This window comes from Schistocerca serialis, chromosome 7 (genome assembly GCF_023864345.2).
Source record: "Schistocerca serialis cubense isolate TAMUIC-IGC-003099 chromosome 7, iqSchSeri2.2, whole genome shotgun sequence".
NCBI lineage: Eukaryota > Metazoa > Arthropoda > Insecta > Orthoptera > Acrididae > Schistocerca > Schistocerca serialis.
This window is the reverse complement of record NC_064644.1, coordinates 298,382,124-298,395,112: the sequence shown is the minus strand read 5'-3', so window position 1 is coordinate 298,395,112 and position 12,989 is coordinate 298,382,124. Positions and strand designations below refer to the sequence as shown.

Genomic DNA, 12,989 nt, shown 5'->3' with positions numbered 1-12,989 from the left:
TTATTTACCATAAAACATGTGTGCCTCTGTGTGCTATCGTTTGCAAAAAGACTTCATTTTAATACTTTTATGAATGATGATAATTGTTACGACCACGATTCCCCATGCACAGGGATGGAATTGGGCATGTCACACGCAACTGCCTGGCAGATATAAAAATAATAACTCATGAACATACTAAGATACAAATCTTCTCTCAATTTTAAATAAAATTTCGATACCTTATGTACATTTCAAAAACGTCAGTTTGTGAGCCGAAATCAATAATACGCAATGAGTTTTTTCCTCTATGAACTCCGGAAGTTTGTGCAATGATTTACTTAATTTTACGCAGTACAGTGACTAGACAAGTGATGAAAAGAAACTCAGTCCATTATCAAACAAAGATATCAGACTGTAAAATGTTCTCTTACGATCAGATGATAAATATTTCATAGTGACCAGAATGATGTCTCAGCATATGTAGAAGCGTATGGCAATCAGAACAGTGACAACAAAGCCACACTCGACACAGAACGCGGAGAACACGTCTGGCAAGATAAGGGCTATGACTAAGTGTTAGCTGTGAACAATTCATGGGCCTGTTCAAACATCTGAACTGTATCTTCCCCTTGATTAGCATCTTTGTACCATCAGCTAACATTACGGTTATAGAACCATCCTTTCAAGTCATTCTGGGCTCAGTATAGATCTTGTGGGAACCTATCTATCACATTCACCCACTGAACTTACTTTGATGCATATCACACAGTCTGCTAATGAGACACTCAACTGTTATGAAGGTAAGGTACCATCCACTAAAGAGGGATGCAATTCATTCCATAACTTATTTGTGTGAAGTACAATTTTGTGATCCACCCGATAAAAAGCTTTGACAAGGTCACAAAAGCAGGATAAACTTTTCTTGTTCAGCTCTGCTGGTACCTTAGGTTTGAGGTTTTACATTGCTGTCCCTGAGAAGAGTCATTTACAAATGCCAATCTGAAAGGTAGTTAACAACTTATGCTTGGTTAATGAGTCAGCATCAGAGTTGTGCAACTACCATAGGCTACCGCAGAGTATCATGAAGTCTTGTTGCTGTGAAGGGTGCTGGTCAAGTATTAGCAACAACTGGTTGTGGCTAATGTCCATCGCTTTTGTTCCAGTTTCAGCACTTCCTACAATTTTGGGCTGTGACTTCTACTTCAGGTTCACCAATGGTTTTAACTGTTACACTTCCTCAATGTGCTGGCCAAAAGGAAAGTTGGTATGTTTTGTAGAACGTTGTGCATAGGATGCCTGCTCACACTGACTTGTCTCTACAAGCCAATAGTTTTCACCATCCTGCTCAGAATGAAGGTGTACTTTGCACCTCAGTTCACAGGGCCCATGTTGTTTCAGAGCCTGAGTTTGTCAGCTGTGTTAGCCAATCTGAAGGTCACCTTTCATCAGAATGGATGTGCTGAATGACAAATCAGATTTATGTTGCACTATCAACCTACCACACACCGCGCGAGTGATGATAATACCAAGCTGGTTCCAATGTCTACGGCCTTTCTACGCAGGGAACATTTCAATAAGACTAGTCATATTTTGTGGAGACTTGATGTGCAATGGGTTTTCTGACAACCACATAAGATTAGGGACTTTTACATAGTTAAGGATGAAAGTGGTCTGCGTAAAGCAGGCGTGTATTTTATTCCTTGCAGTTGTGGCACATCACTATTGGTTTGACTATTCGGACCATAAAGGATCAGTGCCCTGAGCTTAAGTGTCACAAAAACTTATAACAGCCACGCAAATCTGTTATTGCAGAACATTGTCTTGGTACCTTTCATCCTATGGAACGTAACACAGATTCCGACACACACTTCCAGCTACTGAGGTAGTGTTATTATGGAAGTAGTTGAAATTAAATTAGCAAGTAACCTTGTAAATCGAGATGGATGTTTTTGCTTAAATTCTGCCATGGAATTCTGCTTTCTCCCTTGCCAAAAGACACAGTGGAATAGGGTTAACAATGCTCTCCACTAGTCTGGTGTTTGCTATGTAAATGTATTTAAAACATACATGGCAGTTCAAAATTTCAGCTACAATAATTTTCAATCAATCTGATGCCAATAATGTTTTAAGAAAGTAGATAAAAAATATGTTAGTAAAATCTACTTACTAAAAATTTTCAAATATATCGTTTCACTGTTGGTATTGTTTGCATGATCTTTCACTTTACAAGTGTAGTTCCCTGTGTCTTCCAATTTTGCATTAAATATTTTTAATTTTCTTCTTCCTGTTGTTAAATGGTGCCCAGGGCTCATTGGAGGCTCTATCTCTATTTTTTCTACTGTGATACGTTCACTCTGTTAAGAAACAAGAGTCAAAAAATCAAATATGGGTGCAAAATTTCAAAATGCTGTATCATATCAGAACACCATTATACATTATTTATATTTATAACAAATTATTTCATCATTACATTATTTGTAGCTTCCCAAGTCCCTCTCCACAGATTAAAGATACAACAAATTAACTAGAAGAGAATTTAAACGCTGCTCACCTCATTTGGAACTATCCATTCCAAATCATACCTTGTTGAAGTGGGTACAGTAATTCTACACTCTATAGTCACATTCTCACCAACTTTCACGTGTTGCAAATGGGTCTCATCAATGGCTGGTCTTGCTACAGAATCTGCATGTTCTGTAGAAACAACAGACAATAAATTGGCAGATGTGCACATTATTATGAAAAAATGCATCACATGGACAGAATATTTCTGCAAGAAGGATGAAAAAGTAAACACCAATAAAGACAATACATGACTAAATTAATAAAATTGAGAAAAATAAAAATAACACGAGGGTAATCCCAAAAGTAAGGTCTCCTATTTTTTTTATAAGTACATAGACCTGTTTATTTCTACAATGGTTTACATTAGTTTACAGCTTGAACATTTAGCTATTTTTCGACATAATCACCATTTTTGTCGATTCATTTTTGTAGATGCTGTGGCAGTTTTTGTATGCCCATGTAATACCAGCTCGCTGCCATGCTGTTCAAAGAGTTATGAACCTCTTCTTTCACCTCGTCATCGGAGCTGAATCACTGAGACCACAATTAACGCTGACAGGTACTGTGAGACTCTGAAAAAACTTAAACGGGCAATTCAGAACCAGAAAAGAGGAATGTTGAGCAAGGGCGTACACATTCTCCATGACAACGCTCGCCCACACATCACTCGGCTAACAGTTGCTCGCCTGCAACAGTTTCAGTGGAAAATAATCACCCACCCACCCTATAGTCCTGACTTGGCGTCCAGTGTCTATCACATGTTCCCTTGGTAAAAGTTTGGCCGGAAAGTGATTCAGCTCCGACGACGAGGAGAAAGAAGAGGTTCATAACTTTCTGAACAGCATGGCGGCGAGCTAGTATGACATGGACATACAAAAACTGCCACAGCATCTACAAAAATGCATCGGCAGAAATGGTGATTATGTCGAAAAGCAGCTAAATGTTCGAGCTGTAAACTGATGCAAACTATTGTAGAAATAAACATGTCTATGTACTTATTAAAAAAATAGGATATCTTACTTTTGGGATTACCCTCGTAATAATAAATAAAAATGAGAGGGTAGAGATTGTACTTAAATCTTGGAAGGTGTCCAGTCAAGATGCATGGATACGTTTGAAAAGAAGTTCCAACCTCCGGAGTTAAGAGAAATTAGAATTGAGTGTTGGGATTAAAATAGCTCATGCAGCATAGTAAAGCACTCGGGTCCCTTAAGTTATGCAATGGAGAATTTTCAACAACTTGGTACTGGGGGTCCTTGAAACAAGCACTACTTCAATAGCTCTTAATGGGCTCAGCCAGTCTGGTAACAGACATTCCCATATAAAATGCTGTGGACAACATGTATGGTTTAATATTTTACTTTGCCTTTTATGTTGTATGATTCACAAGTGTTGCAGCTGGAGTAAGTGGCACTGGTTGGGTGCACAAGACATGTTCAACAGTGGGAATGGCTGCATGAGTAGGAACCGTGGGGTACGGATACTGGTCTGGAAATCTCATTGTTTGATTAGTATGTTAATAAGGTTACATGAGCAACAGTGGATGATGTGGGAGCGATATCAAGAGATTATCTCATTTCAGGGCTTGACCTGTTACAGGGAGTTCTTCCCATTCCATTCACAGATTGCTCATGGAAAGAATGATTGTTTCAATGCCTCTGTGCATGTTGTAATTAATCTAATCTTGTCCTCTAATTCCCTATGCGAGTGACACAAATTTTTACTATATCCTTTTGTTATCATTACTACTTTGTGATCACTGCTATTTCATTATCTCTCATACTTCTCAAATGCAGAGATAAATAATTTAAAGTGTAATATGCTGCTGACTGACTACCTTCACAAAACCCCATAAAAAATTCCAAGTAATTATTTTCAGCAGTACAGTCATAGAATGATAATGTATTCTAGAACACAGGAGAATGCATTATTTTGGTAATTATCTGCAAAAGTGATTGAGTGCCTATAAAGGATCATGTAGAAAGATGTTTTCTGAACACCACAGTAACAGCTCTCATATGGAAAGAGTTGTCCAGGGAAATGCCAAAAATTTTATTGAATGAGATCTATGTCATATCTTGTCATAATTTCAAGTGATGCAAAGCAAACAGAAATAAATTGTGGTCATTATGAAAACCTGGGAACGAGTTGCTAACAATTTCATTAGATTTATTTAAGGAGTATAGTAACAGCAATTCCTGGCAAGTAAGAGAGCATAATTAGGACAGATGGTCCCTTAGGCTCCAAAGTTTTGATGTTAGGTGTCCTCTATTAACTTTTTGTGAATTATACACTGTTATACAAACATGACAAATACTTAAGTGAATATTACTTGAATGTTCAAACAATAAGAAACAAACTCTTTGTTCTATGCATTCCATGACTCAAAATAAGGATGTTGGTTTTGTGTCATACTGGGGCATCTATTAAGCTCAATCCTTACAATATTCTTAAATTTTTTACACAAGAAGTAAAATTACAGCTACAGAGATAATTACAGCAAGCAAATTAAAATAAAAAATTGCAGTAACTGTGCATACAATAAAAACCAATTTCTTTGAATATTTAAGACTAACATGCAGCTTCACTTAATTCATGTAAAACTAAAGGTTATAAATTTTGATTTGGCTTCAAGTACTAATGTTAGTTACTGAATATGCATCTTCAAGTTTGAAATACTTGCAGATGCTTATTTTTACTTGCTGCAAAAATAAAACAGAACTAACAACACATATTAGTATTAACAATTTGAATTAATATTAATTAACTTAAAGGTACGTTATTTTATAATTTTAAATGCTCATCTAAAAGAGGAAACATTGTTAATATTTTATGCCAGGGTGGGATAAGACGCCACAACTACAGAAGCAGAACACAAATGCACACAGTTGAAACTTACTCATAACTGAGAGAAAGAAGAACTATTGTTGGGTATTATTACCATATGTTGCAGTACACGAGCAAATGTCTCCTCTAATTACTTTTTTAATAATGAGCCTGTATCCCACCCTGGGATGAAACATCTGCAATGTGAGAATTTCACAATATACTACTGTTTTGAAAGAGAATGTAAAATTTAATGATATAGAAATATACTGCACTTTTTAATGCTTTTAGAAAGAGTGTGTGCTGGCATTTTTACATTCTGCACCACTTTTTTCCCTTCTCTCCGACCACTAAATTTCTAAGCTCAGATTTTCATTCTTCAAGGTTTTTCAACTAATGTAATGCCTTATGGCAGTTTATTCACATATGTCACTTTTTGATAACACTGATAAAGACATTTCTGCACTATTTGAACAGTGTCACTGAAGTAGAGAGCAGTACAGCTAACCAGCTTAATGCCTAGAAGAATACAAAATCACATCCACAACTTTATGTATTATCTTCGTATTAGTTACACTTTGCATGTAACAATTTTACCCACCTTCGAATGATTATGTACAATATTATAGTGCAAATCATCATTTTAATATGTATCTAAAAACAAAGATGAGGTGACTTACCGAACAAAAGCGCTGGCAGGTCGATAGACACACAAACACACACACACAAAATTCAAGCTTTCGCAACAAACTGTTGCCTCATCAGGAAAGAGGGAAGGAGAGGGGAAGACAAAAGGAAGTGGGTTTTAAGGGAGAGGGTAAGGAGTCATTCCAATCCCGGGAGCGGAAAGACTTACCTTAGGGGGAAAAAAGGACAGGTATACACTCGCACACACGCACATATCCATCCACACATACAGACACAAGCAGACATATTGTGTGTCTATTGTGTGTCTATCGACCTGCCAGCGCTTTTGTTCGGTAAGTCACCTCATCTTTGTTTTTATATATAATTTTTCCCACGTGGAATGTTTCCTTCCATTATATTGATATCATTAATTTTAATATGTATCTGTATTAGAAACCATCAGTTTTATTATGTTTCAGGTTTAATGTAAAATTTTTCATTTTATTGTCAAAGTAAGAATAATACCTACTCTCACAAAAGCTAAATGACTGAACCATTGAAATTATTTGTCAGCTTTCTTGAAATGGTTCAAAACAGTCTGTTTAGAACAGAAAGGGTTAAATCTCAGAGCTCAAACCAAACTGTTACTGAAGCACGTGTATGAGAGATTTTAATTTTCATAGCTGATAAATGTACAGAATGGAACGGATTATGATCTACAGAGCTCTCTGGACAGAAGAGCCACTTTGTGACTTGTAAGTGTGTGCAGAAGTATGATTACCAGCCGGACTTTTGAAGATATTCTGTAGAGAAGAAATGTGCGAAACGAACAGAATAGATTAACAGCAACAAATGATGAACAACACTGGGTTACTGGATGGATTTATGTAACTTCCTGGATTTTTCACAGATTTATGTTGCTGCTCCTTCCTCCTGATAATCATCCCCTCTTTATTTCCCTTTTTTGCTACTTTTTCTCTACTGCATCGTTCTTTTGTTTATCAACCGCCTTTACAGATTTTTTCCTTACCTGTGAAGTCTTTGTAAAAGCTCTCTAAAGCAAGACTATCTGGAAGTTCAGTTAGTAATCACAGTTTTCAATTTGAATTTCTGCTGGTGATCACTTTTATTCAGGACATATGGATGTATCCTCTTATAGATACTGTAATGTATATTTTTTAAAGTTTTTAGATTTTTATTTTCTCTGATAAAAGATCAACCTGATGGTAAAAATAATACAATGTTAATATATCTAAATTTATCTCAATATTTGAAGCTATACGTTTCTCTCCCTCTCTCATCTTGCTACATATACAAATTTGCAAATGTTTCCATCCTGCTAATCAGTCAATAATTTAGTAAGTTTTGAGGTGTTATTTCCACTTGTCTCCTAACTGATTCCCATTTCTTCTTGATATTAATGCATAATAATTACATGGTTCGCAAAATACAACATAAAAATTACCAAAAGGTGTCAATATTTGTAGAGTCTTGGAAGGTCATATGTTGTACTTGTCTCTTGCATGGATATGAAGCTTTACTAGTATCATTTGTCTGAGTGAGTCAATTAAACATTACCACATATGACTGTTAATCTCAAACTAAGCAATGATGGAAATTTAGTTGATTGAAAACAGAGCAAAATCTGACACCATGAGAGACTGGGCTTTGATGTATCAGAAGTGGGCATTGCTGCCATTTGGAAAACAGGGAAAGGATTAAGGAACTTTGACCAAATAATATTCTGGCTGGTTCAAATGATTAATTATTGTTTACAAATGTGCTGCAAAATGAGTCAGTAGATAATACCGGTTCCCTTTCCCCAGGGGACACAATAAAACTATTCAACGTGCATCATGGCTACTCCTACAAACAGCAGGAAAGAGGTGCCTAGTCTTTTGGAAACCATTTGTAAAGCAGGTGCTGGACTAGCACCCTGGGAGCCTATGGTGCAGTGCAGGTACGTAGATGGCTTCATCATTTGGAGCCATAGTAAGGAATGCCTCGATAAGTCTCTGAAACACCACACTAGTCAACACATCAGTATTCATTTATCACGTAAGTAGAGGAAGATAAAAATCTACCCTTCTTTGACATACTAGTGATGAAGGTGTAAACCTGAGCCATATCATATACTGCAAATATACATTCATGAATCAGTATTTACGTAAGCTCAAATCCCCTTCCCACCCAATATGGGACAGACCAATACTCTTGTCACTTGCTCTAGAACCATGGTTCCCAACCTTTCCGAGACCATTACCCCTGGCCAAGACAAAATGCCATCTAATACCCCAAACAAAGTTTCAGACCTAATTAAACATTAGACTGTAAAAAAGTTAATAGTCACATGTTTAATGTGAGCAAATATTTGCAATACTACTTACTTAATGATCAATGACAAACTGAAGCATTTTACATGTTTTTCGTGGTTCTGCATATTTCTAACAATAATTCTTATATTTGGTTTGGTGTACACAATTTCACAGCAGAATTTATGTACCAAGTTCACTCAGTTCCTTACGTTTGTTCTCATTGCTACCACAGCTGGAAGTCTACCATAACTCAAGTATGCTGTGGCGAATGGAATTGGTATTCTTTTAAGGTTTCTTCCAATAATAATGGCTATTGGTGACACACGTTCATCAAAACAATGTCATTCTGTTTATGAAAATCTATTTATAGTGTTGTCTTTGCGAGGAGAAGAAATTTTACTACCTGAAAACATTCCTTCACCCACTGAAACTAGTTTACATCAAATGTCAAATCTGAAAAAATAGCTACTATTAGAATTTATTAATGATGGCACATGGTTACTACCATACAACGGATTGTGACAGCGAGGAATAGAAGAGTGAAGCTGACCTCAAGTGATTTTGGTACGCTAATTAAATTTTCAAAACAAATTTTTTATGTTTATGAAACTAAACGTTAATGCATAGTTCGTATTAACAGTTTTGACTCTTGACAATAAGAGATGATCTCTTAACACGAAGATCATTCAAAACTTGAGGGTGGGTTCTTCAACTATGGAGTGAGATGCATGTCGAAATTACTGGGAGAGACAAGAAAGCAAATAAATGCATTACAACTGCAATATGAAAAGAAGTGGAAGTGGGCTAGACAACACCCAAGAAGGTAAGTTATTTTCTGAATTCCAAAAAGACAGGAGCAACTGTGAAGGCAATCTTATGCAAGGTAAGCCGATAACAACAGAGAATACGCAGGAGCTACAATGATTTGTATCGCTCAAGATTACAGTACATGGACTTATGCAGCTGAAGCTTTTATTCCGCGATTCATATCATATGGCTTCTGGTGACTTACAAGATGTTATATATTAACGTCTACCAACATTTTGACAATGGAGATAATTTTAAAACAGATTCTGTTTCTACCCCTCAGGATTTTTCATTTTACACTGGTGTGTGTGGATGGGGAACAGGGGGTCTGCAAAATAACCCCTTGGTTGGGGATTGCTGCACTAGAACAACTTGTGAGCCATGTTACCTCAGACGCGAGAAACAGTACTTTCAGTACTTCCCAAGAAGCAATGTATGTTCCACTAAGGATACTGGAAATGTCATGAAGACAAGCACCTGGCAAAATGGCATTTTAAAGATGGAATAAAGACACAGTATAAAAACCACAGATATAGTTACTTAGAAAACCACTGAGTGCCTCTGACTGCCCAAAGCCAAACAGGACCCATTCACAGCATAGTGGGTTGGTATAGCAAAGTGTACACTGGAATGACAGGATGATCTGTTTACTTCAGAAGTACATAGCAAAAACTAAATTACATGTTGTAACACATTAACAACTCTCCTGTGGTTAAGAATGTGTTGAGTGATACCAAGCATTCTGGAACTTTCACTGAAACCTGTAAGACTTGAGTGGACAGGAATTAGCATATCCTCCTGTTCCAAAAACAATCAAGATCTACAAGTATAATAGATGATACTGGTATGTACAATAAAGCAACTGTGAATGGAGATGTCAATCATATACTGATATATTACAAAACATTGGTATGAGGATCATCTAGGCAGTAAATGTTTTGGCATAACTAAATAAAAATTAGACATCAACACAAAACTTTACTACATTTTTCAGTGTAGTCACCATATCTGTCAAGGCACTTACAGCAACTGGGACTAATTTTTCAATTCCTGTGCTGTACTCCTCTACCGCCAAAGATCTGTGCCAGGATGTCACTGCTTGTTTGAGTTCATTATCATTTGCACATGTTTTTCCATCCAAAAATTCTTGTAGTTTTTGGAATAAGTGAAAAGAACTTGGTGCCAAATCAGGGCTGTATGGACAATGCCCAAAAATTTCCCATTTGAGACAATGAAGTTCTTGCTGCATTCTAACTCATGTCCGAGGTCGCGCATTGTCATGGATCCAAAAAAAACCACTGCCGCCAACATTCCACACTACTGAAGACCCATTCACTGCAGTATCACTACAAACACTCTTCGATTTTCCTATAAATTTTGATAGGTCAAACATTTTGTGTATTCAGAAAAATGAACGATACTACGCACTCTGCATTAGGCAGCATTTGCAACAGACACCGCCATTTTGAAGGGTTACACAACAAAGAGGTACAATTGTTTGGCAACAAAACTCAGCTCACTCTGAGATGGGTAAACGAGCTAACTGGCATGCATCACAATGTTTAGGGATCAGCACTTGGTGTGTACATAGTCATTATTTCCTAAATGTCCCTCATAACGTCTACAAATGATAAGATTACACACTTTTTTTTTAAACATAAACAAAATGCATACTTCTCTCTAAGTTGATATAATTCTATTTCCTACCTACTACTTCTGGATTTTCAATATTAGTGAGCATTATTTTTGACACGTTCCTCTCAAATGAACTGAACAAAACCAAGATTCTATAAATATTTCTTATATATAATTCAGACAACATCATACTATGAAAATTAGAGTAATTCCTAGTATGAGGTCTGTTCATAAAATTCCAGAACATTCATAACTTCATACCAATGGTGTGTAGGAGCAAAATGTGGTTGGCATTCCTGAACACGCCTGTGTTTAATGTGTAACTGTCAGATGTTTCACTGTTGTATGTCTGTTAGTTATTGTACAGAGCTGTATTCAGTAGAATATCATGCTGCACTAAAGGAGAAATGCATCTGCATTAAATTTTATGCAAAACTCGAGAAAACCTTTACAGACACACACTAAATGATGCAGGAGACCTACGGTGATGTGTGCATATGCTGTACTTTGTGTTACAAATGGTTCACATGGTTTAAAAATGGACGGACTGAAGTTAATGATTACCATTTGATGTCTATCAACAACGCTAATGTCAGCAATGTCACGGAAATTGTGTGTGCCATTCGAAAACTGGCTGCCCGAGAGAGTGCAGATGAATGTAATACTTTAGTTGGATGATCACGAATCAAGCATGACTACTGATCAAAAAAACAAAATCACTGTGCTACCTCACCCTACAGTCTCCAGATCTGGCTTGTATGAACTACTTTTTTTAATTTCCAAAGTTGAAAACCCTGATGAAAGGATGAAGACTTGCAGCGATAGAGGAGATAAAAGGAAATTGGAGGCAGCACTTCGCACAATCCAGCAAGAGGCGTACCATGTCTGGTCCGGAAGCAGAAACGGCATTGGGAGTGGGGGTATCAATTGTTGGTGAGAGTATTTCAAAAGAGATCATGTACAATAAGTAAAAGGTATGTGTAGAAAAATTTTGTGGACCTTGTACATAATACCAGTGATCATTTTAGGGTGGGAGGGGTGGTGGGGGTGGTGGTGGAGGAGGAGGAGGAGGAGGAGGAGGAGGAGGAGGAGGAGTAAGTCAGGATGTGAGAACACATTTGAATTCCACATTATGCATGGTACTAGGGTCATTCAATAAATAATGTGGAACAGATTTTTTTTCTCACGACATATCTGTTATTAAGGATTAGACTTGGTTACAATATCTATCTATCTATCATCATCATCATCATCATCATCATCATCATCATCATCATCATCATCATCATCATCATCATCATCATATCATCATCATCATCATCATGATGGCTGGTCCCTCATGGAGAACCTCTACATGACTGACGAAGATGGAAATCCAAGGGCTTTAGGATGGATGAGGCAATGATTTCCAACACAATTTGGTGATGTGTTCCCATAACCAGAGAATTGCATAAGGGTGTGGACTGTTGTGTTGGCGGAAGATTTTTTCCAATTCTCATCAGACCAAACAAGTCAGAAATGGTTCTTGCATTTTTTTCATCTTCACATGGGCCCCTGAATTAATGAGTGATCCTCTTGGTGACATCTATGAGAATGACACCATGCTATAGCAAAATAGTGTCATCATGACTTTGCCACCAAATGGAGCAGCCTTGAACTACTCCATGTTTCGTAATCATGTGTGGTATCACTCTAGAGGCAGGCATTTATTTCCAGATTAAAGTTATGCACGCTCGTTTTGGCACCTGTAATGACCACTGACAGGAAAGCCTTCCCATTGGCCTCAAACTACTTGAGTAGTTCAGATGACATGATTTTTCTTTTAATCTTGTGGTCTGTTATGAGTTCCAGAAACCCATCCTCAGTACACCTTTGAATATCAAAGAGTTTTCAACAAAGCACACACTTCCAATGCTCGCCAATAGCTGTAGAGCAAACTTATCTAATTGTTAGATGGTGGTCTCCATGAATAACGGCATCCACACATTCACCATGTTGGTAGCAGTGGTTATGACAGAGTGTCCCAAACGAGTCCATTGTAGAGCTCACTTCCTCCACTTATTGGCACTTTAAATCTCTTTGCCCATCACCCAATACTTGGTTGGTTGGTTTGTGGGGGTTGAAGCGACCAGACTACAAAGGCCATCGGTCCCTTGTTCCAAGGCCATAAAATCCTACAAGGGGGGAAACAAAGAGAGAGAAAAGCAACTGAGATGACAAGGGACAACATAG

At 37.2% G+C, this 12,989-nt stretch overlaps 2 protein-coding genes across 4 annotated transcripts in view; both read right to left on the bottom strand.

Moving 5' to 3' along the window:
• The window catches only part of LOC126412521 (vascular endothelial growth factor receptor kdr-like), an 864,770-nt gene that overhangs the window by 708,970 nt on the left and 142,811 nt on the right, over positions 1-12,989 (bottom strand). The window lies entirely within an intron of this gene.
• LOC126412522 (vascular endothelial growth factor receptor 3-like) overlaps positions 1-12,989 on the bottom strand; it is a 224,798-nt gene that overhangs the window by 135,084 nt on the left and 76,725 nt on the right. For all 3 annotated transcript variants that reach the window (XR_007575302.1, XM_050082159.1, XM_050082160.1), the window contains exons 6-7: positions 2,534-2,676; positions 2,150-2,336 (exon numbers count right to left, since the gene is read on the bottom strand). Coding sequence is in view for 2 of the 3 variants with exons in the window: in XM_050082159.1 (XP_049938116.1) it covers positions 2,150-2,336; positions 2,534-2,676 (330 nt within the window). In the remaining variant the exon portion in view is untranslated. The remainder of the gene's footprint in view (positions 1-2,149; positions 2,337-2,533; positions 2,677-12,989) is intronic.